Source organism: Rousettus aegyptiacus, unplaced genomic scaffold (genome assembly GCF_014176215.1).
Source record: "Rousettus aegyptiacus isolate mRouAeg1 unplaced genomic scaffold, mRouAeg1.p scaffold_m13_p_2, whole genome shotgun sequence".
Classification (NCBI taxonomy): Eukaryota; Metazoa; Chordata; class Mammalia; order Chiroptera; family Pteropodidae; genus Rousettus; species Rousettus aegyptiacus.
The window spans coordinates 40834393-40861916 of record NW_023416295.1 but is presented as its reverse complement, the minus strand read 5'-3'; the positions used below and the strand labels follow the sequence as shown (position 1 = coordinate 40861916).

General features: G+C 35.6%; 1 protein-coding gene across 6 annotated transcripts in view; it reads left to right on the top strand.

Annotated features, from left to right (window-relative positions):
- Positions 1-707: 707 nt before the first annotated feature.
- Positions 708-27524, top strand: part of UBE2E3 (ubiquitin conjugating enzyme E2 E3) — a 75855-nt gene continuing 49038 nt past the window's right edge. Inside the window, exons 1-3 of one of the 6 annotated variants that reach the window (XM_036236019.1) lie at positions 708-888; positions 2362-2580; positions 4354-4404. In XM_036236019.1, the coding sequence (XP_036091912.1) occupies positions 2387-2580; positions 4354-4404 (245 nt within the window). In that variant the 5' untranslated portion in view covers positions 708-888; positions 2362-2386. Of the gene's footprint in view, positions 889-949; positions 1327-1407; positions 1922-2361; positions 2581-4353; positions 4405-27524 lie in introns of those variants that run through there. The other 5 variants (XM_016164616.2, XM_016164612.2, XM_016164614.2 and 2 more) reach the window with 5 other exon arrangements.

Below are 27524 nucleotides of genomic sequence, written 5' to 3'. Positions count from 1 at the left end.
CTGGAGACTCAAGAGAGAATGACAGAACAAAAGTAACCTTTGCTACCCCATCTGAAGGGTTTGTGTGGACATTGTGACCAAGTATCAGTCAGGTCTTCTCTTTGCAGAACTGGCATCAGGTATGCACATCGGAATAGTCCTACAGTAAATTGTCAGGTTTGAGCCTTCTAACTCCCCACCCTCATTTAAAAAAAATCCTGAGCGGGACATTTAAAAAATTGTTTTGGATTTTTAAGTTTTCAAAGCATCCAAAGGACTGTCCGTTTTGGCGGGCTGAGGGCCAAAGAGAAGCAGAGGCTAGTCCCATTGCCTCGAATCCAATTTTTTCCTCCTTCAGTGGCCAGAACCCCATCTTGCCCCTTTAGCTCACATGAGGGGCAAGAGGCAGCATTCCTCAGCCTGCCTGGCCTCGTCAACGACACCCATTAGTCTGCAGTCTTCCAGGGAAGCGGGGTACTCCCGACCACATGCCCAGGGCTCTTGCCCAGGCGTGGGAGCCCCGGCGTCCACACGGGCCCCTGAGCCGTCAGAGGGGATATGGCCAGCCCTGAAGATGACCTCGGTCCGCCCGCCCCGAAGGCACCCCCAGCCTGCGGGGCGGGTAGCCCAATGGGCAGCCTCGCTCTGGAGGCGGGCTCAGGCCGGAAGCCACCCCGCGGCACAGCAGCCCCGCGAGACGGCGCCCGCGCCCCCGCCCTCTCAGGCACGGGCTCCGCGGCCAAGGGCGGCAGGGGCCAGCCCGCCGGGTCCCCGCCGCGCTCTTTGTCCTGGCCGCGCGCGGGCGAACGCGTGCGCCCCCCGGGTGAGAGGAGGTGCGGAGAGAGCGCGCGGGAGCGCGCGGGAGCAGCTCGCGCCCGCCGACGCCGGCGGCGCGCGCCCCTCCGCCAGGCAAGCAGCGAGCACGCGCGCCGCCGCCGCGCCCGCCCCTCCCCCGCGCTCGCCTCGGAACTTGCTGACTACGCGGCCGGGAGGAGCCGAGCCGGGCGGCGGCGGCGGCGGCGGCGGCGGGAGGCCACAGCGCGCGGGGGTCTCCCGCGTCCTCTCCGCCTCACCGGGAGCTCGCGCCCTCGCCCAGCCGAGCTCCCACCCCCCGTTTTTTTCCGAAGGCGCTGGGCGGCGCCACCCTCCGGCCGGAGCCCGGCACTACACAACCCCCTCCGACTTTCAATGTTCCACACTCCCCGGCCAGAGCCTCCTCGGCTTCTTTTTTTTCCCTCCCCCCCCTTTCCCCCCCCCAGCTGCCTCCATTTCCTTAAGGAAGGGTATTTTTCTCTCTCCCTCCCCCACACCGTAGCGGCGCGGGAGCGGGCCGGGCGGGCGGCCGAGGTAAGGCGGCGGGGCCGGGGGGCCGCGTGGGGGGCGGCCGGGGCGGCGGCGGTGGGGGAGGGGGCGGGGGCGGGCAGCTTTGTTCGCGCCGGGCGCCCGCGCCGCCGGTGTCCGCGAGCCGCGGCGGGGCCGGCCGGGCTGTTCGCATCACTTGGCGCCCGGCGCGGCGAGCGCTGCCCGCGGCCCCCGCGCGGCCCTCCCCACAAAGGGCCGCGGAGCTGCGTGGCCGCCGCCGCCGGCCGCGGCTCGCCTCCGCGGGCGCGGAAATTTGTTGCACTTCTTGGGGCTTTGTTTGTTTGTTTGTTTTTCCTCTGATTGTTTTTTTTTCGTTATTTTGGACAAAATGTCGGTCCGTGATGTAAAAATTGAGCGAGGAACCTTGATGGCATTGAGAGCTTTGCAGAAGGTGCAGTTTGGATTCTGCTTTTCCCAGGGTGGCAGCTCGGTCTTGGCCGGATGAATCTTCGCTGCTGGCCGTGGAAACGGCAAGAGCAGCTTGTTAGTTAATTTTTAAATTCCTAAGTGTTGTATTTAAAGGCTTACGTGCACAGAGGAGGAATCGCCACCTTAAATAAGCATATGGGTGATTAACAGGGTATGTTTTCCTCTCGGAAAGGGAATTTGGTAGCTTTGACCAATGTCAGTGTGTAAATATTTAGACGTTATTAGTGACTTTTTAACATTTTTCAGCGAGATCTGTTATTTACAGTGTGTCATATGTTATTAATGCTTGTTGCCTAAGTTCCCTGGCAAATCTGTTTCATGCCTTCTGAGAAAGTAGACAATTGATAGATTGTCCAAGGGATGGAAAAAAAAATGTGAGTGGGTTTTCTAACTTGAGTTTGGTAAATCCCTGAACGCTGGCGTTCTGAGACACATCACCTCCCCTGTAACCTTGCTGTACGATGAGATAAGTGTGAACACTTTGAAGCATTTTCATTAAAATACGATTTCACGTGAATATTAGAAGAAAATTCTATTGGTTTATTTCTTAGATTTAACATTTCCTTTCTTCCCCTCTTTTCTTTTAAAAAGTTTTCCAAGTAATAACTTCATCAAGATGTCCAGTGATAGGCAAAGGTCTGATGATGAGAGCCCCAGCACCAGCAGTGGTAGTTCAGATGCGGACCAGCGAGACCCAGCCGCTCCAGAGCCTGAAGAGCAAGAAGAAAGAAAACCTTCTGCAACCCAGCAGAAGAAAAACACCAAACTCTCTAGCAAAACCACTGCTAAGTTATCCACTAGTGCTAAAAGGTAATATGTTAAAGAAAGATTAAGCACATTTTGGGTTGTCTTTCAAATGGTTGGACAGTTTTGTTTGTTTTACATAAATAGCAGTTCAGAAATATTTACTTCATGAATGAATTGTCATTCTTTAGGTGGTACATAAACCACCTCTCTAGACTTACACTTTTAAGCAAACTTATTCTGTACTTTTTGGTAACTTCATTAAGAGTATCCTTGATTGGAGATTGGGACTAACATTCTAACAGATTGTTTAAGGAGTTGGCAAGGAAAATTTGGTAAACCCAAATTAGCTGGTACATTGAGGATGTTCCTTTTTTATGAGTCATACTCTTCATCATTGAAATTGACACTTCTAGAGATTAGCATTGCCTTTCTTCATGAAACTTAATGATCAGGAACAATTATGTTTTCTAGAAAAATTGTAAATTCAAGGCCTTGGCTATATTTGAAAGCAGATTTAAAAATTCTGCTGTAAATCTGCTTTCAGTTTTCCAAACATGACTTTTAAGTCATGCATCCCAGGTATTAGTTTTTGTAGTTAAATTACAGTTCCGCCTCTGAATTCCTAAGGGCAAATAAAACTGAGAAGTAGACATTTACAATTTTAGGTGGCACTTGGTGATTGAAAACTTTCATTGCACTGTGCCTTTTCCCTTTAAAACTTGTGGATGTGCTTGACACTTCAGTAATCAACAGCAAGAGAGACATTTTGTTGGGTATAAATGGAAAATCAAGTTTCATGTTGACTTTTATTACCTACGATGGTGAAAATAATATTCTGTCAAATGGCACTCCATCAGTGATAGTGGAATATCCATGAATTCTAATAATTATACATCAGCTGTAATTACAGTGTTAGGCAATATTGACATTTTTGTTGATTTTTATAGATTACAACCAAAGGAAAAAGAAAACATGAAAACTGATCAAATATTGGCATTCCGTAGTGATCGAAAAGTACTCTCATTTTCCTATGGATTTTCATCTCGTATCAATATTCAGCTGTTAATAACTTTAGAATATTTTAATAATATTAAATAAGTCTTTGGAATAACAAAATCTTTGTCAATTTATTGTAGTCTTATTGGAGAATGTGTTAAATGCATTTTCAGTTTTGAAAACATCAAATTTGAATTAAAAAACTGCTTTTTTTCCTTTACTCACATCTATTTCATAATATCTTATTATCTACTTTCCCCCCAAATTTATTAAATTTAAGTGCTGTACTTAAGATCAGGGAAAACAGATGTGGTTAAATGCCAGAGTCCCTTGGAAGTTTTTCACTGGTAAAGGTATTTGTAAATTTTAAAGTTTTTTTTGACAGATAAAATATTGTCAAAACTATTAATGTACAAGAGCAGTAGCTTGTTAATTCTTACCTTGGTAAAAGTGACTTGAAGTCATTGTCAAATATTCTAGTGCTTTCCCTCCTCCCTTCTTGTCTCATTTGCATATAAGCTTGAAAAGAGAATTTCTTTGGCAAAAAGTGTTTTAAAATAGATTTTATATTCTTTACTGAGTGCTAGTGGAGGACTATTTCTCAAATCAGGTGTAAATGTCTTACTTATTTACAGTAGCAAGTGAGAAAAAAAGCTGCAAAGTTTCTGTTAAGGGATTTGGGTTATGCCTCTGAGAACAAAGAGGAAGCAGCCATGTTAGCATTACTGAAGGCAAAGCCAGCCTTGCATTTAACTGCATGGTGGTAGAGGGCAGTGTAATTCCCCGGTTATTCTGTAGACTATCTCAAATCCTTTTTGTCTGTTCTCATTTCACTAACAGAATTCAGAAGGAGCTAGCTGAAATAACCCTTGATCCTCCTCCTAACTGCAGGTAAGAAACAGATTTTATTGTTTTAATTTCAAATTGTGGAAAAATATCAGATTAATGTATCGTCCTTGGATGTATGTTCTGTAGGACACATTTGCTTTTCAGCTTTACAAGTAGATTAAACTGGAATTTCTAAGGTGAATTAAATAAATTTGGGACAAAAAAATACTTTTTGGCATGTTCATACATTTTGGACTTACACATATACTGATTTTGTGCTGCTTACCGAGATTGGTATGAATGGTGCTGATTTTTGTACTATTTCTGTAGAGTGTGTTTATTTAGAAGTATATTGCAGAAACTTCTAAAATTTTGCCACGCTTTAAAGTTACTGCTTGTGTGCAATCTGAACTGACCTTCCAAATTTAGAAATCGCTGAATGTGTTACAAAATGTAAATGCAGTAAACAGAAGTATTGTTTTCTATTTGATTTATTCAGTAACTTGCCTTAAGGACAAATTTTATGTGCAAAGCTAATGGTTTTAGTTGTTTTTTAGAAAATGCATTGTTGGCATTATTTACATTTTAATCAAATATTCTAATTACTTGGGAAAATTCTTTGTAATTTAAGTACATGAAATGTGTATGACAAGCAGTAGATGAATTGGAATTTGTGAGAAGAATTAATTTCAGTGAAACTCATGTAGAATAATTTAAGATTGTTGGTTAATATAGGATATATTAAAATAACCGGTAATTTTTTTCCTGAAACATTTTTTTTTTCCAATTCATCTTTCTTAGTGCTTTTCTTTTTAACAATGGCTATATGCATTCCAAAATTCATCAGTCTTGTTAGGTAATTTTCATATAGATGCATGGTCAAGAATGAAAGTGGTTGCTAAAATTAAGGTTTGATAAGGTTTGATATGAAAATGTTTTCTTGTCATCTATATTTTTGCTACAAGTTATGTTCACTTGTGATGATCAAACCTTTCTCAAGTCTATTTAAGATATAATAGTGTAAATTCTACTTCTTACTATGCGTGTTAACAGGGTCCTCAGCTAAGGTGATGTCATCCTGATATATCCAGTGAATTACCAGTTGTGCTCATGTTTGTTATCAGTCATTTCAATCCAAAAAGAAAAAATAAATGTAAAGTAATTTTAAACAGTGGTATGTCAGATCCAAAAATATTAGTTATGAGCCGCATTGTCTGGTAATGTAGCCACTTGTGGCTATTGACCACTTCAGTTTAGTCCAAAATGAGAGATGCTCTAAGTATGAAATACACATCAGATTTTGAAAACTTAATATGAAGAAAAGAATATAAATTATCTTAATGGTTTAAGAAATAATTATTACATGTGGAAATGATATTTTGGATATATTGGTTTATATAAAATACATTTAATTAATTTAACTGATATTTTTTACCATTTTAATATGATTATTAGAAAATTTAATATTACATGTGTGGCTTACATTATATTTCTATTGAACAGTACTGCTCTAGAGAATAAATAAAATATTTCCTTCTAGGCTTCTAAATGTGTAAAATCTGTAGCCTTTTAGAAGGGTTGAGTAAAATTTGCTCTCTAAAAGAGTCACTTAACTTACAGCGTGTTTTCTGATATTTCCCATTGTAAAAGATGTAAAGATCTATCAGTTCAAAACTCTTAAATGTTTTAAAATTGTATGTAAGGTCCAATATTTTTAAAGGTTTCTGTTGATTTTCTGCAAATGGCACAAACTGGAGAACCTGCATAAATCTAGAGAAACCCGGTAGACAGGTGTTAAATACCTTTAGAGCAACAGCGAAGTATTGCAGTTACTGAAGAAAGACACTTTGCAGTTTAACCCAGGAATGGTTCCACAAGGTCACTGGGGATTATTTTAGAGTAAGTGGAATCTTTCTAGGAGATAGGAGGTTTAAGCATGTTTTTATTTTTCTCTTTATATTCCAGATTTCGTTTCAGTCCATGAAATAACATTAGTGATGAGACTAGTGAAATAGCAAACCTTTTGAGCTTGCTTGTGAATAATAACATGGAATGTATCATCTGTGCTTTTTTCTTTTGTCAGTTTATGTTTACTGTCATCTATTGCAATTGACATCTTTCTGTTCTCTAGGTTTTTTTTTTTTAATGAGTTACTTTGTGATTGTAAGTGATTAAAGAAAAAACAAACGAGTCTTAGTAAAGGGACTGGGAAAAGTTTTTATTCGATTGGGCACAGTCTTCTTCCATATATACCTGACATGTAAAATATCGAGATATTTTTGTGTTTTATTATGTCTTCAGATTCTTTTGGATGAAATAGCTAGTCCTTGCACTTTAGCAGGAACTTGGACTGTTGAGTGTTTAGTAGAGGCATTTTAAGATTTTTGACAGCTAAGTCTGAATTTGTGTTGTATTTTTACCTTCTTGTCTGATATGTGACAGATTGTGTAGTATTGTAATTTACAGGTGCATCGATGAAAATTTTAGCTTTACGGTGATTGTATAGTTTAAATTTATTAATTTGTGTTATTAAAAATGGGACTCTGTATAAATAAATACTAGAATATATGAATTCATGTTGCCCAAAATTGATGAATAATTCCTTTGACTTTCATGTATAGTTAATTAATCAGAATTCCGTTATGGTTTTGAATATGATTTTTACCAGCTTGTCAAAGTATGTGACAGATTTAATTGTTCCTCAGGGAAGAAATGAAAATATATCTGTGTACATTTAGGAAAAAGTTAAATGAAATGGAAGGAAACACAGCAAAACCAAAATTACTCAGACTAGATTAAGATTTCTCTTAAATCTCTTGCTGTTTAATAAAATATTTTTTAGTTATTATATATCCATGTCTAATATTGTATACACCCAGTGTGTTCTTATGATAGGCTTAATTGTTAAGTTGTGTGGCTTTAAACTTGTTTGATGATATTTTGATAATGTTGGTTTTTTTTTCCGGATAGTATAAAAGTTTGATAAAATATTATTTCCAGTGATTTGATGGTATTTCAGTTTTTAGGTATGGGAGTGCCTTTAGGCCAAAATATCCTAAACATAGGCATATAATATTTTGTGATTTCAGTTTGTACACTTTACATACTACACTCTAGATGATATAGATAGTTGATAACACCAATGAAAACGAAGGAAAATTGTGTTATGGGCATTTCATTGTCTGTTTTTAGAGAAAGTTATTGACTAGAATTGTTGAGTGAGTGCTGTTAAGATACTTAATGTTCCACCTGTTTCTCAAATCTTGCTCTCTCTCAGTTACCACTTGTATGGGTGACAAAGAATGCCGGATTTTTAACTCAACCTCTAATTCTTTCCATATACAAGCAAGTGCAAATATAAACTCTTAAAACATTCTTTTAATATGTTCGTATTGAGTCTGTGTTAAAGTACATAAGATATTCAGGGACATTCGTAAATAGTTTTTGGATGTGGAAAAGGTTTATTGGAAGCAAGTGTTGAAGTGTCAGGTTATAGTATTAACATGTTTACATGTAAATCCTGAAAGCAGGAGTATTATAATACTTGCAAATTTTGCTATCTTCCTTATTTTTAAAATCATAAAAGAAGCAAGTAAATTTTAAACCTGAAGTTGGCGATTCCTGATTTACTCATAAACCGAGCTGTCTTAACTGTGGATGAACTCTACCTCCTTTTGAGGATTACCACCACTTTCCACCATTTTCTAGGGTAGACTAGAACTTTGTTGCTCAGGGATGGATGATGTCAGACTAGCAGCATCTGCATCATAGGTGAGATTGTTAGAAATGCAGAATCTTGTCTCCCCACACTGTGAAGTACTGAATCAGAATGTGAATTTCAACCAGATTCCCAGGTGAATCATATATAAAGTACTGGTACTGGAGCTGGACTGTGGGTTCATATCCCTGCTCTGTCACTTGTTATTTTACTTTGGATAAATTGGGGACTATTTTTACCTTTTAGTATCCTTACCTATAAAGTAGAGATTAAAATGATACCTCTTTTATAGGTTTGTTATGAGGATTAGATGAGTTATTATGTTTTAAAGTTTTGTAACAGTGTAAATTGGGTCAATCAAGTAGTCACAGCTGATTAAAGTAGGAGAGAGTTTTGCAGCATGCCCTCACTCTTACTTGCATTCTCTCCTGGAACATCAGCATCCTACCATATGAATAGTTTCATTTTAATCAATTCTGCATCTATTTATTGAGACCATAGCAAGCAGTTCATTTGATGTTAATAAAAGCAGCTCATTGGAACTTGAGTAAAAAAGAAAATAAACTTAATATTGGGCAAGGTGAACAAATAGTATATCCCCTTTAAAAGAATATGGAAGCATTTTCTAATTGGTATATAAAGGCAGGTCATATCAAAACATGATATCTACATAGCTTTGTTGCTTATACTGTACTATGAGATTTTAAACCCACACCTATTGATTGCTTTTTCTTTCGTACTTATATATTTAATTGTTGGTGGTGTTTATATCAAACTGTATGCTATGCGAATATCCTCAAAATAAAATTGTATCATAAATCTAGTCCTAGTTTCAACTCTTCAAAAAAAAATCCTGAATTCCCCTTTTGTAAAAATTAAGTTATACTTGGAAACTTAATTACAAAAGATAAATACAGAACTACTCTGATTGAAGGTGTTTTCCAATCCACCCTACTGTGGTCATCTATTAGTCGATAGTTTATTATTTTATTATTAATTAATTACATTTTGGCATTAACATAGACCTCAAAAAATCATGAGGATTTTTCTTGGCACTTGGATATTACTGATAATTTTAAGTATTTTTCAGTAAGCTAATAGTTGTTTTAATACAGGTATAATACATAATGCAGTATGTTAATGCTGTATACTATAATTATCCTATAATTATTTGCGTGTTTGTCTATCTTCTACAAGTTAATATTCCTTTGAAAGGAGAATTGTCTTAGATATCTTTATCTCTTCACACAGTGCTTTTGCATGTGAAGAGTGTTAAATTGAAGTCTGTCAAATTGACAGGAATAGAAATTCTGGGTAAAACAATGACTTTGGAGTGGAGAGAATCTATTAAATATCTCATGTATTATTTACTTCTTAAATAGTTGTAATTTTTAATATGATTCAAAAGTATTTGGCTACCTTCTCATTATAAAAGGAAATTGATAATCACAGTAAACCTAATTATGTCCCTCATATATGTGAGTGTAGCAGAAGTACTGTCTTGACTATCTCAGTACTATCTTGACTAAAAACTTTCCCAAAGAATGAGGTGGTTGTAAACAATGTTCTTCCCCCACAAGAGGTAATGTTTTTATTAGGTATTTATTAAGTTCAGTGCAGATAATGTTAAGTAGAAAGTGGGTGAAAACTGTGTGCAATTTAAAAAGTTACATGGTTATTTCGCAGCTGCATACAAGACTGTTTTTTTGTTTATTTTTCCAAATTGTTTCCTTCTTTCCATAGGTAACCAATTAGTACCTCATTTTCTCTTTGAATGAGTTTCTATAACAACAGATAGATAAAGTTTAGTCATAAGAAAATCAAGTCATTTTTGCTTAGAGTGCCATTCGGACTGAGAATGGAGAACTTAATCTTCTCGTCTTCTCTACAAAATTGAGATTAAAAACACGTAATAAAATCACTTGTAAATCTAGAGAAATAGAAAATGATTTTTTTCTTTTTCCATATTGCTTTTGACAGAGAAGTATATTTGACATTTTATTACAATCTGGAAAAAAAATCTTTAAACTTTTTATCTTTTGTCTCTAGATGAGTAGTTCTCAAAGATGGGGGGGGGGCATTTTTGCATCCCTACTGTCCCCTCTCCAAACAATAGGCAATACCTTGGAGATTTTTTTTTTATGAATATTAATACTATGTGAGATAAATAGAGACTACAAATAATTTCAGATTAGTTCATGTTTGATGTTACTGCCAAGTTATTTTACTGCAAACTTTTTTTTAACTTTGATTTTTCGAACTTTTGGGATTCCAGAATTGTGGATAAACAACTGTGGCTCTGTGCTACTTTTATTATAGTGATAAATGACTATAGCTACTTTACTCATGGTGAAAGGGTGTATTAAAGTTTTTTTCTGCTTTCCTTTCTTTTACCTATTTCCTAAAAGCTGTTTTCAGTTTCTAATTCGTTATTTTAGGGCCATTGCTCCTTTGTTGTTGTATAACTTGTATGCTTAACTAGAAAGAAATTTAGACTCTTAATTTTAGAATTCTTTCCCCTTAAGGTGAAAACATAAGTATCAATTTCTTTTTAAGTTATTCTGTGTATATTTGGTTACTTCTCCACTTTGCTATCAAATATTGTCTCTTAATCATTCCTTTTGTTCTAGTTGTACAGAATTATATAGAAAGGAAGATAGCCTTTAATACTTAAACACAGGACTTGCCATTTTTATGTATGCATTTTGTCTTGCATTTGAGTGCAATTCAGCTACAAAAAGATACACTGTATTTTGCTAGCTGTGTTGCATTAACTAATTTAGAAGATTTATAACACATAGACATATAGAGATTTATTTTTCTTGCTCATATGAAATCTACCAGAGGTCCGGGAACTCTCCTGGGTAGCTCTTCTGTGTGTTGACTCAGATCTATGCTGCTTGTGTCTTATAGCTCTGCCATTTGGAACGTGTGTCCAGGCAAGAGCCAAGAGTCATGTGCTAGCTTTTAAGTGCTTTGGTCTGGAAGAAAGACATGAATTAATCACATGGCCTCAGATAGCTGCAAGGTAGCTGGAAAATGTGGGGGAGCATATGGGGATTCAGTGAGAAATCAATTTCTCTGCCACAAATGATATATACTTCCATGAATAGATGACTTTCACTGTCACTTTAAAAGAGGAAGAAGGAAATAATTGAGCACCCACCCTGACACTCTACTGGAGTTCATAGTATAGTACCTATTGATACACTATTTTGTTTAGTTCCCTAAACAAGCCCTTGAAGTATCATTCTTGTTAAGATTTCAAAACAATCTTAGAGTTGAGAAAATTGTCAAATGTCACATATGTAGTGCATATACATAATTGATCCAGGGCAAAATACAGGCTTACTTTTGACATGAAAGTAAGCACTTTTGCTTTTGTACAGAGCTGCTTGAGAAATTCGGGGAAAACAGTTCAGAGTTAATTATGGCTGGGTAGGTGCATGCTTAGTGTAAATACATCTCCTTTATTTGCTTATAGTCTATTGAAGGATCCAAAATACTGTTTCTGTAGGGTTTTTAGAACTTGGCAAGTAAGGTCCAGATGGTGAGTTGGAGAAAGAAGTGTTTTCTTCTTTGGCTTGGGGGCGCTAGACTCTTACCCCATACCCCCCTCCCCTTTTTTAAATTAGAAGTATTTTCTTTTCAGGGAGTATTCCCCTACTTGCCAGCTTTCTTGCCCTACTCTTTTTCCCTGTAAGGAAAAAGGTAAGGGATTGAATATGATCATAACAGAAAAGGCAAATCTTTGTTCTTTGCCTTATAGTTCTTTATGTATGGCTTTCCTGTAGGCGAAGGTAATAACTTTAAATCTACCTCTTCTTTTTTCTCTGGGATACTATGAAGTAGTCCATGTTTATGAATTGCTTTGAAGTTGGATAAAGTCTCTTTGGAGATAAAAATTTTTAGCTTTATGGAGAAAAGCCCCAACCAATCACATAGGATTTTGGGAGAATTTTAATACTGATTTCTCAGCAGCATGTGTACTTATTTTTAAATACTTGTACCAGATCTGACTTTCTACAGAAATTTGGCTTTATATTAGATTCCTCTTAATTTCGTCAAGTTTTATATAGCTTCATAGTTTAAGCATTGTTTTTCCTAAACTTGTGATTTATACAAAAATTATTCCTAGGTATTAGTAGGGGGATTTGTTTTGTTTTGTTTTTTTTTCTTATGAGTCTTTTGGAAGAGGAGCTGGTTCACTTAGCACAACAGACCTAATGTTCCCAGAATGACATGCTAGCTTTATATGGTTCATTTTGGATTGATAAAAGTAATGAGTTTTACGAATCAGTCTGAGCCTTTCACTTTGTCTAAATCCAATATTAAAGTAAAATTCTAAAGTTTCGAGATTTTTCTATTAACATTTTATAGATGTTTTAGGGTGTTTAGGTAAACAGCAAAAGCTTGTTTTTGGTGCTGCATATTTTGTATATAATGGTCAGTGGGAAGTAGTTAACCTTAAGAATATAATAGCACTAGAGTCAAATTTCTAGAAGAATCATTTACATTTAAAAAAATCCCAGTCTCCGTTTAGTCCTTCATGTATATAATAATTGTTTTAATTTTATGGTTATTTGCAAGAAACAAAACTTTGAAAGAAATTGCAGTGGTGCTATGTTCGTTCATTGTCTGAGGTTTAGTCGTCCTGTTTGAACCAGTTATGTCATTCCAAAGTTTCTTTGCTGCTTCACTGTCTGAGAGCAAATATACTTTGTCATTTTGTTTAACTTTTTGCTTGTCTGAGGTAAAATAAAGACATCTCTGGTCTGAAATTGCTTTTGGGAGTATAGCTCTACATGTTTTGGTCTGAATGAAAGGCCTAGGGAAACATGAATTTTGTTACCTTTTTATTTTATTTTCCTTTTCTTATAAATCATCATGATGATCCTCCCTTTACATCCATGGGTCTCACTTTTTATAAACACCGTTCATTCCTTTTCTGAAGGTGCTTTTTTACAGTTTGTTTTGTCATTTTTAATCTTTTAGGTCCTTTACAAATGGACCATTTTTTCACATTAATTTTAGTAGGTCACGAATCCATTTATTCAGAGTCCCCCTAGAGAATCGATCTCAGAAGATTGTGGCTACATATTTTTTATAGCTTCCTATTGCTTTCTGTAGTCTTCTCAATTTAAACAGTAGCAACAACAAAATATAGAGGGCACCATAAGGCCTTGGCTTTTATGGTTTTATTTTTCACACTTGTTTCTAAGAGTATCAGTAATATTTGCTGGATTTGTGTAGATATATGCTTGTAATAAAGTCACCTGTTATCACAGGGAGGAAAAGTCTGGCATTTAAACACAAACTTAGATGCATGTAATCTATGTGGAATTCAATGGCAGTTTTAACTAGTGCGTTTTTAGATTTTTTAAAAAATTGCATTTATACCATTATCTTAAAAAATTTAAAGACCTTTATCTTCTATCTTCTGAGATGCCTAATATCCCCATATCCATTAGAGGACTATGGCAATAATTCATTTTATTCTTTCTCAAACTCTAAAATAAACACATTGCAAATGATTGTTTTTCCCTCCTGCTGAGTTTTCTTGATTTTTTTAAATTAACTGTTTATTATGGAGAACTTGAAACACATATATGAAAGTAAACAGACTCATGTGCTGAATCCCATGTAGCCTTCACCCAGTTTCAGTAGTTACCACCCTTGACTAACCTTGTTTCATCTATAACCCCCTCCATTTCACCTTTCGTATTATATTGAAACAAATCTCAGACATTTCATCTGCATTTTTAAAGCACAATTATTTCAGTGTGCATTTTCACAAGATAAAGATTTCTTTGAACTTAACCACAATGTCATTAACATACTAGAATTATATCGAAGTTCCTTAATCAGTCATTATTCAAATTTACAAATGTCTCATGGATGTCCTTATGCATCCCCCCAACCACAATTTATTTGAATCAGTTTTGAAATAGGCACTTTGTGATTGTCGATATGGTTTTTATGTCTCCTCTAATCTGTAAGTTTCTTCTTTTGCGATTTATTTAATGATGAAATGGGCCTGTTTCTGAATTTTCCTTATTCCGTTCCTATGGCATGGTGTAATACTGACCTATTCCTTTGTGGTTCAGTGTTTCTTGTAAATTTGGGAGTTAAGTCAAGAGGCTTTTCCCTCCCTCCCTCCCTCCTTCCTTTCTTCCTCCATCCTTCCCTTCTTCCCTCCCTCTCTCCCTTCCTCCGTCCCTCCCTCCCTCCCTCTCATCTGTCTGTACTTCCTTCCTTCCTTCCTTCCTGTCTGTTTTTGACAACTGCTTCAAAGGTGATAGTGTGCATTTCTATCAGGAGACACATAAGATCTGATTGTCTTTTTGTGATGCAGGTAGCCATTGTAATACATCTTTAAAGAGAAATTTACCCACATCCTCTATTTAGTTACCTAGTTAGGTAAGTTACACAGTAAAGGCAAAATAAATGTTTAATTCTTTCCCTTATATACCATTTTTATTTTTAAATTCTTTTTCAAAATAATGAGTTGGTTTCCTCAATATCCTTTTCAGAATCATCGTGAACTCATATTTGCTTTGTTTCAATCCATTGTGCTACTTTAGTATATCGCCATTATAATCCTTATAGACCGTCTTAATTTTAAGTAAACTTTAACTTAAATTGCTTTGTCCTAGGAAAATTCAGCTGTATAAAAATCATATAGGCACGTTTAATGATAAAATAATATAAATGCATGCATTCAACTTAAGGATTGCCCTAGGTATTATTTGAAAACTGAATACTTATTGAAACTACTGTTTTAAACATGACATTTTCCTAGCCACCTCTTCATTATTTATCAAGGGTGAATTAATGTCTTAGCATTAGAATAACTGAAATAGCTTTATTAGAACTATAGTTCTGTTTTTAAGTTTTGAATTCAAATAGTTCAAAGTGGAATGCAAAGACCTTTATCAGAATCAATTTATCATGAGTTGAAAAATGAACATTATCATTATCAATATACAAGACAAAGCAATCTTTGTCTACTTACAGTTTTTCTCATCAGGACCTCTCGGCGTTTTGGGCTGGGTCGTACTTTGCCTTGGAAGACATTGAACATCTTTGGATTCTGCTGACTAAATGCTAGTAGGGGCCCCCTTCCAGTATTGTGGCTACCAGAAACCAACTCCTCCTCTCATTTCCAAATGTCTCAGGTTATTACTTCTAATTGCAAATTACTGTTCTAGAGTCCACATTATAATGATAGTGAATCATAATGCTGTAATTAAAAAAAACAACAACACTATTTTTATATAATGTTCCTTCAAGTAATGTATAATAATTTGTCATAGATTTCTTTTGTAAAGTCTATCTTGACCAAGTATGTGTGATTTTGCTGCACGTGTAATTGTCTTCTATGTAGAAAATGGTTATTTTCTTCCTCTAACAGATTACTCTTTACACTTCCCCCCAATTCTGAAATCTCATACTAAATTTGAACTTCGTGCATGAGCTTAGCATATACATATACACCCTCTGTTGCAAATATGTATCTTTGTATTTACCTTTGATCTTATTATTATTAGTGAATTTAATTTTATTTGTAGGAAAATGTGTGTTCCTAACAGGATTTTTCTGCTAGCCTATCGCCACAAACTGAACTTTTCTTTTTTTCGTCAGTCTCTTTCTAATTATTAACCTCTTCCTGTTTCTGATAGATTTATATTTAGAGCCCATTTAATTCTTTCATTTTTTTTCTCTCTCTATTCACTATCTGGCTTCCCATTTATCTTTAGTTTATTGGGCCATATGTATAGCTCCTTCTCCACTTTTGTATTTCTTTCCTCTTTTAAAATTTGGTTTTCTCCTATTTTATTTCAGCATATCAGTTGGTAATTTAGCTGACAGTGTTTTCTTCATGACTTATTTTAATTTTTTGTTCATTTTAGGTGCCCCTTTATGTTTATGTACTTTCAGCTTCTTTTTTGATGTTTCTGAAATCTTTTTCTGCTGTTTACTCTTCTTTAGTATAGTACGTGTGATATCTATTCCTTTTTCACCCTTCTATGTTCCTGGGCACTCCCACATTTATCCACGCTGCTTTTTGATTATGGAATTCCCTCAGAAATCTCAGCAGTCGTCCATCAAAATTTTCTGCATTTTGCTTTTGTAATTTTATTTTTATCTTCCATTATGTGTAAAAGCTCTATGCTTTAGCAAAAGTAGTTTGTTTCCCACCTCATGGCTATAAAACATGGGTTTTCTAGGTTCTGCATCTTTGTTTATGTTCTCTCTTTCCCTGGAATGGCTGTCATCTTCCAAATAGTTGTGATCCTTTAAGGCCCATTTCAGATCCTACATCTTCCTATGAAGACCTTCCTGCACATCTCTGTTTTGAGAGATTTATATATTTCTGTAACTTATCGCCTCTTGTTATATGCCTTCTTCCCACCCAGAGCTGGGTATGGCTCTTTTATTTCTTTGTATTTTCTGTTCTTAGTGTAATGCTCTTGCATTACATTTTAGAATAATTCTAATGAACTTACTAGTTGAAGGTAGTTCTCAAAGTGTGGAGCACCACAGGGACCCTGCTTTGACCATACATTCTGGTTTATACCTATTGTCTTATTATAATTATTACTAGCATTTCCTTTCACTTTCAGAAATGCCCCAGTTAGTATGATAAATTATAGGGTCATCCTGATGCTATATGCGGACAGTGTTCTGTTTTGGGCTTGGTAAATCAGAAATTCTTGTTATCAGTAATTATCCAAAGCAGAGATTCTGATTTAGTTAGTCTAAGGGTGGCCTGAGAATGTGCATTTTAAGAGAAGCATGTCTTAGGATTCAAATACTAGCTCTCTAATCATTTTTTGAGAAATAGTACTCTGAGGTTTAAGGTCTTAGTTGGAATGGGGAGAGTGGGGAAGGGGCAGGGGAGATAATGAAATATCATTTATTCTCTATGAAGCTAGAGAAGAGCAGGTAAAGACATGTTTCTTATTTAATTTTAATGACTAGCTGTGTCTTAACTTAAGCACCCTGGATATACTTTGATTACCTGTCATCATGGACAAGTGTTGGTAAAAGCGTATGGGATGAGTCTGCTAACATTAAGGCATGTGTGTGTGTGTTTAGCTAATGAAGTAATGAGGGCATGAAATTTTAGTGCAAATAGATGAAAATAGAAGTAAATCAGAACTTAAAAAGTTACAACTTTGGAAGATAAGTCACAACTCTGGAGCTAAAAGCACCAGAGATATCCTAAATCTCATGACTATCTGTTTTTATTTATAAAAACAAAATTAAACTAACAGCTGTCTCTTCAGATAATCAACAGAGGATGATTATTTGAAAATATAAAATATATATTAGATTTATAAAATAACTTTCAAAAATTTATGCTTTGGTTAAATACATTAAAATTTTTCAGATAAGATGATTTAAACTTCTAAGTGATAGTTTCCATGTTATCTTTTGTTCTAGAGCAGAGAAAAAGGTAGAAGACACTTTCAACATGTTTTGAGGCAGATACGATCTGAATCCCCAAACATTACTGCCAAAATGACAATTGTCTAATCTCATGATGAACAAAAGTATTAAAACTGTAAAGACAAGTAGAATTCATTTTTTTAAAGAAGGGAGTAATACCCCTCAACAAAGGAAATTTGTTACAAGGCTGCAAAGAATGGCAGTTCCCAGTTATCTGAGTACAAAATGGGCTAAAGAAGAAAAAGGATTGAACATTTCAAGAAATATACAATATGAAATAAAAGTATTTGGCATATTTTATTCATTCATCAGTTGCGGATATTGGGGATATTGGGGTTGTTTCCACCTTTTGGGTACTGTGAATAGTACCACTGTGAACATTTGCGTAATAAGCATTTGTTTTAATACCTGTTTTCAGATCTTTGGGGAGTAGAATTGCTGTGTCATATGTTACTATTCTGTGTAACTTTTTGAGAAACCGCCACATTGCTTTTTACAAAAGCTGTACCATTTTACTTTCCCACCAACAATATGTGAGGGTTCCAATTTATCCACATCCTTGCCACATTTATTCTCTGGGTTTTTATTTTATTTATAATTTTATAGCCATTCCAATGGGCGTGAAGTGTTACCTTATTGTGCTTTAGATTTACATTTCCCTAATCACTTGTGATGTTGAGCATCATTTGGTAGATTTCAGTTCTCTCCCAACTTAAACACTGTAGAATTCTTTCTTAAATTGCTTTCGCATTTTTCAGCATCAGCATTTAACCCTGTTTCTAGCCATAGAAAAATATTTTTAAAGTTTTTGTCAAATAGAACTTCAGATTGAGACTCAGTATATGAAATACCTTTAAAAAATAATCTGTTAAAGTTTTCAAAACTGGAATAAAGATTACTCGTTAAGTGAAATTGGGATAAATGAATAGCGACTTAAAATTATTGTTAATCACAACTTTTCCAGTATAAGCTCCAAATGATTGAAAATTTTAACTATATTGTAAAAAGTCAAACTGTTGGAAGACTTTGAAAAATGAACATATGCATTATTGGTTGATCCAGAACATCTAAATTGTACAACTACAGGGGGTGCCACTTACACTGTACTGTGTGCTTTGTTGAACACAGAATACAGTGTGAATGGCACCCCCTGCAGTTGTGCAGTGTGGTGGCCATGATTAGAAGCTGAGATTTTTTATTTTAAATCCATAAACAAAATTATAAAGGAGGTCATTGAAATTCCGATATGTAAAGTAAGTGCTATGAAAAGGAACAAAACTTAAATACAGGAGAAAGGTTTTCATCAGCATTACAATGGATGTGTATATTTCATAAAGAGTTTGCTCACATCAGTGATAAATTTATTAAGATTTATAGTGATTGGAGGAAGGATATAAATTCACACAAGCTCTTAAAGAAGCAGAAAGTAGAAACAACATTAGAGGGGTTGCATTCCTTGGACTGTTTAAAAAACTTGTTGAAAGTTATGAACCAACTCTTCAGAAAAATACTTTGAACATAATATTTCAGGTTTAGGGGACCACAGAATTTCTTCCAAGCTCTAGAGTTTTATAAATGAATTATTGCATTTAATATAAAACTAGTACTAAGAAACAAAGTAAAATATGTCTCATATTCAGGAAAGATAGATAGGAGAGAAGTAAGTATATATAGCCTCCAGAAAGTTGAGAGCTTGTATTTTGAAAGTAAAATTTAAAGAGCGTCTTAAATAGCTGGGGGAAATAAAATTGTTTTGCCTTGACTACTATGAATATGTAGGGAAGAAGTAGAAATATAACAAAAGAGATGACTTGAACAAGAGGTATATTGATAAAACACCAGATAAGTAAGTTTGCTCAAGCACAGTGGATGGAATACACAGAAAAGAAAATAAAAAATAAAAAGATTAGGCCTGAAGTATCCTAATGACAACTCTCAAAAACTGAAGGTCAGGACCTTGACACGTTAAGGGCAATGGAAATCTTGCTGGGTATTGAAAAGAGGAGTTGGGGATTTAGAATTAACAGATTAGCCTGTAATTTCAGTTGTGGTGGTTAAAGAGACTTGGGTAAATGGCAAATAAAATGTTCTGGGAGAAAATGATGTGGATGCAATGCATCTCCTAAATCTGATAATATACTATTTTGAAATTGGGTGAGGAGATTTTATTATTTTACTTTTTAATTCTCTAGTAAGATAATACTGTCTTCACTATGAAATATTTGGTGATAAAAACTGTGATGTCTGTCCATGTCTTTTTGTTTTAATAATAGAAGTTTACAAGGAAGTCCTACTTTTCTAACTGTTGCTTATGGAGATTCAAGGGCTTGAATATCACAAGCAGCAAGCAATAATACAATATAATAGAAGCTCAGTTGGCATTAGTTAGAGGTACATGTGGCCTTCTACACCTACCTGGCAAATGACATTTTAGGAATTTGGTTGACTATGGTTGGCCTACTAACCACCACTTGAAATGGATTCGTTTTAATGGATTGCTGTTTTAATGAAAATATTTATCAGTTGGCTGCATAGTAAAAGCACTAGTACGTTAGTAACATAATGTTGGCTTCTGATCTGTTTTCAAGTATAATTACATATTAATATGTTTATTTTGCATTGTTCACTGCTGTTAGCAAGGCATCCTAAGCGGTTGTATGAAAATGTATGGAAGGGTGACAGGAAACGGTGATTGTGTACACTGGCAGATACATTGCTTTTTTTATTGTTAAAGACGAACTTAGAAATGATTACAAATAAAATAATCTAAGCTCATCTTTTTTAGATTCCATGATTTAGAACAGTGCTATCTAATGCCTAATAAAGATATAATGCAGGCCATGTATGTAATTTTTAATTTTCTAGTAGCCACATTAAGTTATAAAGAAATAGGTGAAATTAATTTTAAGATAATTTTTATTAACTCAGATACCTAAAATTATTTTAACATACAATTAATATAAAATTATTAATGATCTGTTCTACCATTTTTTGGTACCATATCTTTGAAATGTAGTATATATTTTACACTTAACATTTCAATTCAGACTAGGCACTTTGTATGCTTAATATCCATAGGTAGCCAGTGACAATCAGGGATTTAGAATATTTCTTCTTGTCCTTCTACCTATTGTGGATTAACTTGTCTTTTATCCCTTCTTAGCTCTTTATTGTGCATAGATTTCAAGAACGGGGCGGGGGGGCACACCCCAGTTTGTAAAAGGAAGATTAATAACTCTTTTTGGCTAGCGGTGAGGAGATACGAAAAGTTCAAAAGAGAGCTCAGTACCCCTTACAGAAATACAGGTTGTTTTCCAGAGGATTTTGTTTTGAAACATCTCTCTCTGCCCATGGTTCTTTGTTTAATTGATATCTTATGGTAGTATATGCATACTTTTTGTTTGAGAGGGAATCTGTCTTTTTTGAGAGTGGACAGTGTAACTTGAACATCACTTATAGTAAGAAGTATGTTCAGCTTAATTGGGATTCCTAGATAGAGTTTATTTGGTAAGGAGCTTATATTGGACTTAAATATATTTTCATTGTTTTTTGAAGTCAAACTGTCATTTGTTATGAGTTTATTTTTTATAGTAACACCTTTTAAGCAAATGTGAGCTAATGTAACTTTTATCTTTTTGTAGATAATCTTGCCTTAGCAATTTCACATCTCATACAGCCTCTAATGAGAAAATGTGGTATTCTCACTCTGGACATTTATAGAAGTACTTTGTAAATAACTTCAATTCAAATTATGTCTTTTCTAAGAACTTCCAGAAAGGGTAATATTGTCTCAAGATGTAAAATTAACTTATTCTAATTATAGTTATTTGATGTAAACTTTAAGATATGGTTAGTTCCCTGTATTTAGATTGTGATTTTTATTCACTACCCTAATTCTACAAGTCACTTTGCTGTTTTTGAACACATAAATTTTGAACAAATAAATTTCGTTTGCACATAGTACATGATAGACTTTTTCAAGACTTCTAGTGTTGCTCATTTTGATTGCCATTTATTTTGTGTGTGTGTGTTGAATTATGACAAGTATCACTTAATTTCAGCAATGCATGCCCATTTGAAAAAAAAACAGCGGTTAACTGACTACTAGGTACTTTGCTGGGTTACTTACATGTATTATTTTTCAATTTTCTGAGGCAGATATTATCATCTTTTTAAAATGAGAGTAAATCTTTGAGAGATTACGCAATAGTTTAAAGACATACTAATTAATTGTGGAAACAAGATTCAAACTCAAGTGCATCTGATCCCAAAGATCATGCTGTTCGTCATACTGCCTTAGACGTTGTTATGGCAGGAGGTATGAGAGTGTGTGTATATGCGTGTGTGTGCGTGCACATATGTGAGAGACTATGTATGCATGGTTGGGGTTTGGCACAGTACTCTGTGATAAGGAATACTTTTAAATTTATGTTGCTGTTGTATGCATATGGTTAGGCCTTATTTCTTTTTAAAGAGGCCAAGGCTTTATAGTCTGATATACTGTGAAAAAATATATATTGTGACAGCCAAGGCTGCTTTTGCTTCTTGGCCTTTTGCAAATGTAGTTATGAAGGCAGTAGTGTTTGTTAAATCTTAAGGTAGACTATATCTTATAAAGAAAACATTTTGAAAGAATTTTAAATAAAACACAAGAGTTTCTATTTGCATAAACTTGAATACTGGTGAGGCCTGTCAGCCATACTCAGTACTTTGTGTTTGGGAGTTATTTTTAACTATTGACTTTAAATGCCTATGTCACAGACTCATTTGGTTGCAGTAGATATAAATCAAACTGGCTTAAGAAAAACTTGTTGGTATTACTGAATAATGACAAAACTGAATTGTTTCACATAACCGAAAAGTTCAGGGTAGAACATCTGACTTACCTCCATATGCTAGTTCTTCTTCCTCTTAGTTGACTCCATTATTAGATAGGCTTTCGTTGAAGTTGTAAGATAACTGCTAGGACCTCCCAGAGGTTGAGATACAGTGTGAAGTAATGTGAGAGTTCTGGCCTCAGTATTTTCATCAGAAGTCTAATTGCATCTTGTGAACTCTAATTGGGTTCATCCTTGAATCAGTCACAATGGGGTGAGTGGAGTGGGGGTGAAATGTTGTGTATATATGGTTCACAAATAGGCAAATGCTCTATCCCTGAGACTTGGGTAGCAACAACTCCACTGGAAGCATATAGGTTATGAGAAGGGCTGAAAATATGAAATGGGTTACTGCAAGTCAAGTGAATGGAACTGAGGAGCAAAATTTTTATGTACCTCTTTTGGGATGGCAGGCATTCTCCATAGTCCTTATTCTTCCCAGTATGCTGGCTTACTTGACTAATTTACATTACCAGCTTGCCACTTGAGAGCATTTGGATTTGATTCTCCTGGTTTTATAGCTTCCTGTTGAAGAACTATTGAAGAATTTGTTTTGGTTATATAAATGTATGTTTTTCTCTACTCCATTTATCAGATCTGTTTTCATAGCTTTAATCTTTTGGATATCTGTGTCTTAAATATTCTTATGATTATGAAATTCCATTTGTTTGAGTTGTGGAACAGCAAAGATGTTTACAAAGGGTTGGGTTAATTCATTTTTTTGAATGACTTTACCAAAACAAATTTACAGGCATACCTTGTGTTATTACGCTTTGCTTTATTGCACTTCATCAATATGGCGGCAAGACCATCCATCAGGAACTGAGCTGAGGCTCAGATGATGGTTATCATTTTTAGCAAAGTATTTTTAAATTAAGGTGTGTACATCTTTTAGACATAATGCTATTATTGCACACTTTAACAGACTACAGTGTAGTGTAAACTTAACTTTTATATGCACTAAGAAACCCAAAAATTCGTGTGACTTGCTTTATTGGGATATTTGCTTTATTGCTGTGGTCTGGAACAGAACCCGCAATATCTCCAAGGGTATGCCTGTACTTTTTGGTTAAACCTCAGCAAGATGTCTTTAATTGCCTCTGTTAGCTTTTTTGAGGAGCCTATAGCCAGGATTTTGGCTTGTATGGATAGTTGAATTAAACCAAAAAGCTGATCTAACAACCAGTGGTTAGCCTGAGGGTTAGGTGGCTGCATTAACTGGAAGGGAGAAGGGTCCAAGCCTAGTCTTTCCATAGGAACAGAATCAGGAGGCATTTCTAGAGTCCCTTACTCTGAAAGCAAGCCAGCACCAGGGGGTGTGGAGAGGCACAAGTTTGTGGTATTATATGGGATTTGTGTCAACAGGGTAAAATTAACAGTAGAGCTAGAATTGAGTACAACTCATGTAGAAAAATTTCTTCGACAAGATTCTCTCGCACTGGCATTAAATTCAAAGGCATAGAATTTGCTCTCACAGGCACGTCGTCACTTCTTTGAAAGGCTTACCCTCTCTGTCCAGTGTCTAATTTATGATGTCCATGTCGTCACTTCTTTGAAAGGCTTACCCTCTCTGTCCAGTGTCTAATTTATGATGTCCATGTTGATTGTGATTTCAGATTTTATCAGCTTCCACTCTTTGCCTTTTCAGATTCCATGAAAGCTAAAGTTTTGGGGTGTAGGATGGCCAGATAAAATACAGGACACCTATTAAATCTGAATTTCATGTAAACAACAAGTAACTTGTGTTATATACATGGAATATACTTATATTAAATATTTCTTGTTTATCTGAATTAAAATTTAACTTGAGTGTCCTGTGTTTTTCTTTAAACTTTTTATTTTGAGATAACTATGGATTTGTATGCATTTGTAAGAAATAATTCAGAGAGATCATCCTGTGTTTCTCTTTGCTAAATCTGGCAACCCTCTCTGGCTCTTTTCATCACAAGGCAACCCAACCTCAAAACATTTGTTTTGCAAATAATAAATATTAGTTAATAACCTTTAAGAGCCCTGTAATACTTCAGATAAGGCTGATTTTTGAAAGAATAATCTTTGAGGTGAGGTACCTACTAGTACTTACTCAAAATTTCAGAATAAAACTACTTTAAAAGCCACGTGGAATTTAGAATTTAATCTTCTAGCGAGATACTGCATTGGAAATGTTCTGAAACAATGAACTAATTTAGCCTGAGACATCTCTGAGCAGGTAATATTATGAGCCAGGTAGTCTCAGATCTCTTTCATCTCCCAGTTCTTCAAAATTGTCCCAACTCTTTTCCTTTGACCCAGATTTGGCAAGAGAGTTACATTACATAATCCTGTCTTTTCTAGCAGTTAGTGGTGATTTCATAACTGTGGAATTATCATTTGGATAAATCAGGTCCTACATGTCCACCACCTCTTTGAATCAGATGAGAAAAAGAAAAGAAGTAACTAAAAAAGCTTCAGATTTTCAGAGTTCTTTAGTTAAATTGGAACAGCTTATTTCTTTATTTTCCTTATCTGGACAATAGGTGATATGACATGGGGGAGAAACATGGTCAGCTTATTTTCCACACAACTACTTAGTCAATCTCAGTGGTTTCTCTCCATTGGTAAACCCTTTTTAGCACTTTTATTGTTTCGTAAACAGAATAGACTGAACTGGGAGGAAGGAGAGGAAGTCAAACTGAATGAAATAAGAATTGATCATCTCTTTTTTCCTTTATGCTTTGAAATACCTGGGCAAATAGGCATAGAACATTGTTTTCTCTAATGAAGAGATGAAAAACAGAGCTGAAATTAGTCCATTGGGCATTCCATTAAATAAGCTGTGGTCGCCAGCTTTACTTTCTCTGGTGGAACACAGCATCCAGATGTTCTTTCTGCCACTGCTCACTGAGAGGCGTGACAGTGAATGGAGGCCAGTAGAGCAGTTGGTGCTGCTGCAGGGCTCTGTCTACTCTAGTATTGTCCAAAAGAGCTTTCTGCAATGGTCTTATCTATCACATGTGGAAACTGAGTGCTTCAAATGTGGCTAGTACAAGTGAGGGACTGAATTTGTAATTTAATTTTACTTATTCAGAATTTTAATAGCCACATGTGATTAGTGACTAAAATTGAATGGAGACTTGAGGCTTTATCCAAGCTTCAACAGGAACAGAAAAGTCAACTTGTGCTTATTCCCCAATCATACACTGAAAGTAAAACCAAACAGATGCAGTATTTTGTATTCTGAATAGTCTTTAGTCTGGCTTTATACAGTAGGACTTGACAAGTATCAGGATTTAATCAGTTTATACTTTAGCTTTAGTGATTACTTGTTGTGACATCATGGAGTCTCTACAGTTTAGACAAATATGATTATTGTGCCATTTGGACAGCTATTTTGCGTGAGGGTTTTGCATTTCTACATGAGGTTTGGCTGGACACTTTGCAAATAATTCTGTTAATATTTATTAAACAGTTACTATATATCTGGCATTCCAGGTTTCTTGGAAGTCTTATGAATGTTATTCTCACTTTAAGATGAGAAAACCGAGGCACAGAGAGAGAAAGTATTTGCCTTGGATCAAACAGTTGGTAAAAGGTAGAACCAAGATTTGAGCTCAGGCAGACTGGCTCCAGAGATCATGTTTTCAACTGCTGCATTGCACTGGTCTTGTAAGTAGTTAAAGTAGCCATCACATTTTGTTTGCATGCATAGTGGCTGACTAGTAGTGGAAAATGCACTAAGTTCCAGGGATATATACTGCACCCCTTGATTGTGTGAGAAAAGATTTCCCAGTTCCAAGCCATTTAGGACAGTGTTTCTGGCAGCTCCAGCTTCTGGAAGAGCGAGAGATTGGGCCTGGCTATGATAGAGTCAGTCTCTAGTGGTGAGGAGGATGGTAGAGGGGGTGGGGGGGAGAGAATTCCTAAATGGCTTTGGGTTGGGGAAAATAGCATACGTAAAGCAGTCAAAGAGTACTGGACATGCTTAGCAAGTCAGCTTATAAGCAAACATTAAACAGTTACTGAGACATGGTGGTTTAATTTCTTGAGAGCTGAGTTTGAAATAATTATTTGATATATTATGACCATAATTCTCCCTTGTAGTCTTTGACAGAGTCATTCAGTCTCACATCACACCTTTCCTTGAACTTTTGATTCCCCAAAATCTTAAGAGCCTACTGTTGACCAGAAGCCCTACCTATAACATAAACAGTCTATTAACATTTTGTATATGTATTATATACTATATTCTTACAATTAAGCTAGAGAAAAGAAAATAGTATCAAGAAAATTATAAGGAAGAGAAAATACATTTACAGTACTGTACTGTATTTATCGATACCATAAGTTTGCATTGTCTGTTTACAAGATGAAAAGTCTGTCAGTATCTACGTGAATATTGCCTTAATATGAAACAAAACACTGTAAATGTGATATGTATTACAAACATTAGACACAAAAGATGAAAATATAATTTTAAAAAATTTATATTTATATACAGGTATAAGTATTCATGCATTGATAATGAAGAAACACCAGTATGATTGCTTTATGGTAACCTAGTGTAATAGATAGGATTGCTTCATGGTAGCTTTGCCTATACACAGTAAATGAGTCATTATAAAATGTGTATGGCATATAGTATTACTCATATTCATAATACAGTATTGGAAACATTACATTAAAAAAAAAACTTACCTGTGACAATAAGCTGATACACAGTTTCTCCAGTTGTGAGAGAGAGAGGGAGAGAGAGATAGATCAAGGAAAGAGAATGAGAGAGGAAGGAGATATACTATACGGTATTATGATTCTTTGAAATCAGTTATATAACAATAAGAAAATTAACACATTCGTGCCTATATAATGATAAACTATTCACTTTCAACAACTCTCGCACTTGATGTTCTATACAATAATACTTAGGCGATGATGATGATGACCAAAAACATCTCATACATATTTTGCCATAGAGTTATTAGATTGCACATGAAGGCAGTCACATACATATACAACAGATAAGTTTATTAACTTACTCATTGAGTGGAAGTGATCATCATAAAAACTTTCATTCTCATCCTTATAGAGTAGTCTGAGGAGGGAGGAGCATGACAGGGAGTTGATCTTGCTGTCTCAAGTGGCAGAGGTGAAGGGGA